Source organism: Buteo buteo, chromosome 10, assembly GCF_964188355.1.
Source record: "Buteo buteo chromosome 10, bButBut1.hap1.1, whole genome shotgun sequence".
Classification (NCBI taxonomy): Eukaryota; Metazoa; Chordata; class Aves; order Accipitriformes; family Accipitridae; genus Buteo; species Buteo buteo.
The window spans coordinates 43,181,430-43,185,464 of NC_134180.1; the positions used below are offsets into that span (position 1 = coordinate 43,181,430).

Here is a 4,035-nt window from a genome sequence, read left to right on the forward strand (position 1 = left end):
CGCACGCCGTCGGAAACACCGGCCGTGCTCCAGAGCTTGCCTTTCCCTACCGCTCACGTCGGGAACGGTGCCGGTCGCCGCGCTGCTGCCGCCCACCCGACCCAAGGTGCCGGCGCCGTCAGGAGGGCGACCGTCGCGGTTTCACCGGGACGGTGACGCGGGTACCCGACAGCTGGCCGTCAGCATCGCCCGCGCCGGGGAACCTCGCACCGTCCCGAACACGAGTGGTGAGCCCACGCCGTGCCAGCCCCGGCTAACGACGCGTGAGCCGGAGGCCGGAGCTGCCGAAGCTGCCTCCAAAGTTTGGGGTTTCCCAACGGACCGCCTTACCTTTCCCAGCCAGAAAGGCTGGAAGTGAAACTACATGTTTACTACACACAGAGCACGTATTTTAAGACTCCGCTGCCTCATTTGCCCCCTCTGGGTCCAACACGGAATAGTACAAGAGGCGGCGGGGTGTCCTCTAAGGCAAGGCTGGGGGTGACCCCCACCCCGGGCAGGGACGCGGAGGGGCCAATGCAAACCCCAAAACAGATGTCAGCGGCAGACGCACGGATCAGAAACCACGTCCCCCGCCGAGGCGAAAGCCGGAGAACCGCGAGTTCCTGGAAGGACGGCGGCACGGGGAGGGCAGCGTCCCTCATGCTCACGTCCCCAGCACCGCGGACGCTCTCCAGGGCTGGGGGTTAAATCACATCGTGCCACTCGGGACGGGCGCGGGTCCCTTCCACCTCCCCGGCTGGCTCTCGGCATAAAGGCGCCACGAGCCGCAAAACGCTGCCAGTAGCGTTACGCCGAGGGATGGCCGTATCGCGCAAAAACCACGCACGAAAACATCGTTTGCCAGGGCTACGAGAGCGTCCCAGGTGTTTTGCAATCGCCCGTGCCGAGGTTTTGGTGAGGTTATTTCCCGAGTGTGCCGGCGGTCACTCGAAGGGGAACGGCAAGAGCGCAATCTTTGCGGTTGCGGGGAAGACAGACGGCTTCATCCTAATTGTGAATTTAAAGGGAAACTCGTGGTCTTTGGGGGCCTAACAGGCGGCACTGCTGGGCCGCTCTGACGACGTCCCGCTACAGAAACACGTTCGGCTTTACCGGGCCAAGCTCCGCTACCGACGGCAAAGCCGGACCGGGACGCACGACCTCCGCCGTACCCGGCCCTACCTTACCGGTACCGCCAACGCCCGCCCTCCAAGGGCCTGGCCCCTTATCTCCCGGTACCACCGTAAACCGGTGACGAGGGGAAACGGCAAGCAGCGGAGGAACAACACCGGGGCGGCTGCTGCGCCCACCCGCAGCCCAGCTTTGCCCCCCGGCCAAAACGGCGGGGCGGCACGGCTGGCAGCTCTGACCGCAGGTTTTTATGGTTTAAGGGGAACAAATGCTTGTTACCGCTCCCGTTCCCCCTCCCGCAGGCAGCCCGGGAACGGCGTCTGCTCGTTCCTTTTTCGGGGATGGGACGGGATGGGACGGGATTCGAACCGGCGGCGCCCGCAACAGCCGGGCTCCGGCGGCCCCGGCGGCGCGCGCGGCCCGCTGCCCGCTGCCCCGCCCCTCTTCTTTACAGGCGAACGCCCCGCCCTCTCCTTCCCGCAAGCCAATCAGCAGCCGCCTCCCCGTCGGTTCCCGTGGTTGCCCGGCCGGTGGGCAGAGGCGAGGCGGCGGGCGTTTCGCTTCGGCCGTTCTGTGGAGCGGAGGGGGGTTGGGGAGCGGCCTCATTTGCATGAACCAATGGGAAGAAAATATGCAAATGCGGCCGGCGCGGGTTGGTCGGGCGAGAGTCGGATAACGCCCGGGGGGGCGCCTTTGTTCCGCAGAGGCGGCGGCGGCGCGGAGCGAGCGGGGCGGGTGGGCACCGGCGGCGGCACCGGGACCTGCGGCTCCACTATGACTCTGGAGGAGCTGCCCGGGGACCACCGCACCGCCGGGAGGTAAGGGACGGGCACGGCAGGCGGCGGGGGGGGGCACGGAGGAGGAGGAGGAGGAGGAGGAGTGCGGGTCCCGGTTGACGGTGGCGGCGGCGGCCTGTCTGTGCTTGTCCCGGCGGCAGGATGGAGCAGGCGGGGGACGCGCTGGAGGAGGTGCTGAGCAAGGCGCTGAGCCAGCGGAGCCTCACCCTCGGGGTCTACGAGGCCGCCAAGCTGCTCAACGTGTGAGTGACCCCCCCTCCCTTCCCCGGTACCCCCGGTACGCCCCCGGCCCCAAGCCCCTCCGGTGACGGCGGCTGTCCCCGCAGAGACCCGGACAACGTGGTGCTGTGCCTGCTGGCGGCCGACGAAGAGGAGGCGGGGGACGCGGCGCTGCAGATCCACTTCACCTTGATCCAAGCTTTCTGCTGCGAGAACGACATCAACATCTTACGCGTCAGTAACCCGGCCAGGCTGGCCCAGCTCCTGCTGCCCGCCACCGGCCCCGATTCGCCCGCCGACCTCCACTGCGTCCTCGTCACGGTGAGGGCGACCCGTGGGAACCCCCCAAACCCCAGCGCCAACCGGCCGGGAGCATCCCGCCCGGCACCGTCGGCTCCTCGTGGTCCCCCGTGGCCGGGAGCATCCCGCCCGGTTCTCCCTCCCGGTGGTCCCCCGTGGCCGGGAGCATCCCGCCCGGTTCTCCCTCCCGGTGGTCCCCCGTGGCCGGGAGCATCCCGCCCGGTTCTCCCTCCTGGCGGTCCCCCGTGGCCGGTGGATTCCCACCACTCCCGGGGTGCTGCGGCGGGACCGGCAGCTCGTCCCGAACTGGCCGCCACGGTCTGGCTCTAAGGCGTTAACTCGTCTTTCCAGTAAGCAGCAGTGAATAGGCAGAGCACGTTGGGGTTTTGGTTTTTTTTAAAATTTTTTTCCTCCTGCATAAGCCTGGGATCAAGCGCAACTTCGAAATGTCGTTCGGTCAAACCGGGGCACGGCTCTGGCCCTCACCGGGGGCTCAGGTCTGTACCTGCACGCAGAGGGATCCTGCAGGAAACTTGATTTCCTTTTTTATTATTTTTTCTTTTTTTTCCTCATGTTCTTTTTCCTACTCTGCCCCAGAGTCCAAGGCTGCAAAACTCCTCGCGTGGTTCTGGGGTTGGTTTGTTTGTTTGCCTTAGTGGCAATTTAAGATGATTCACGCTCCTGGGTTTTCTGCTGTGCTTTTTCTTTCTGTGGGGGTTGTTTTTGCTTCTCTGTTAAAACGCTTCCCCCCCCTTCTCCCTCTCTTTCCAGAACCCCCATGCCTCCCAGTGGAAGGATCCAGCGCTGAGTCAGCTGATGTGCTTCTGCCGGGAGAGTCGCTACATGGATCAGTGGGTGCCAGTGATTAACCTCCCCGAGCGGTGACCGCGCCGGGCCGAGAACGAACTGAACCGAATTGCACTGAAGTTTTGCAATATTTTAGCAGTTGCTCAGGAAGTAACTCCCTGCCCTGGCAAGAGGATTGCGGGGGGGGGTGGTGGGAGGGTGGGGAGGAAAAAAAGAAAAAAAAAAACAAAAACAAAACAACAAAAAGAGATAAAACTGATGTCAAGGGGGGGGGTAGGCTGAAGTTGAACTACGTGTTGCGTGGGACTTCTTGGAAGAAAAGTGACTCCGAAGCGGCGGGGATGAGCGTGGAAGCGAAGGGAAGAGCAGCGCCTGCGTCGCCGGAGGAAGGAGCCCTGCCTGACGCGCAGGGGTGCCGCACGGCCGGGTTACTCACCGAAAACGCCCAACACCCTTCACCGTTTTTTTTTTTTTTTAAAGTGCAACTTAACAGTTCCTGGTTTAAGTACCTTAAAGAGCAAAAAGGTTAATCGAAACGTTTTACAAACAATTTTATTGTATTTTTGGGATGTTAATTCTCAAGTTTTTATGCTAAGATATATAATAAGTTATTTTATGATATTGATGAAAAAATTATTTATACTCCGAGGTCTGAGAACCAGAATGCCCTTAAGCAGTTGGTCTGCAACCACACATCTTTTAACAGTTGGCTGTTAAAAGCAGCTACATTAATATAATTGTTTGAAATTGGATAGTGTTTTGTTTTTTGGGTTTTTGGTTGTGTTTTGGTTTTTTTGTT

At 61.5% G+C, this 4,035-nt stretch overlaps 1 protein-coding gene across 1 annotated transcript; it reads left to right on the plus strand.

Moving 5' to 3' along the window:
• The first annotated feature begins 1,716 nt into the window (after positions 1 to 1,716).
• Positions 1,717 to 4,035, plus strand: GADD45A (growth arrest and DNA damage inducible alpha). The gene is made up of 4 exons (XM_075037639.1): positions 1,717 to 1,931; positions 2,051 to 2,152; positions 2,237 to 2,450; positions 3,201 to 4,035. Exons 1-4 carry the CDS (start codon positions 1,732 to 1,734, stop codon positions 3,312 to 3,314), a joined length of 630 nt encoding a protein of 209 aa, XP_074893740.1. The 5' UTR covers positions 1,717 to 1,731; the 3' UTR covers positions 3,315 to 4,035.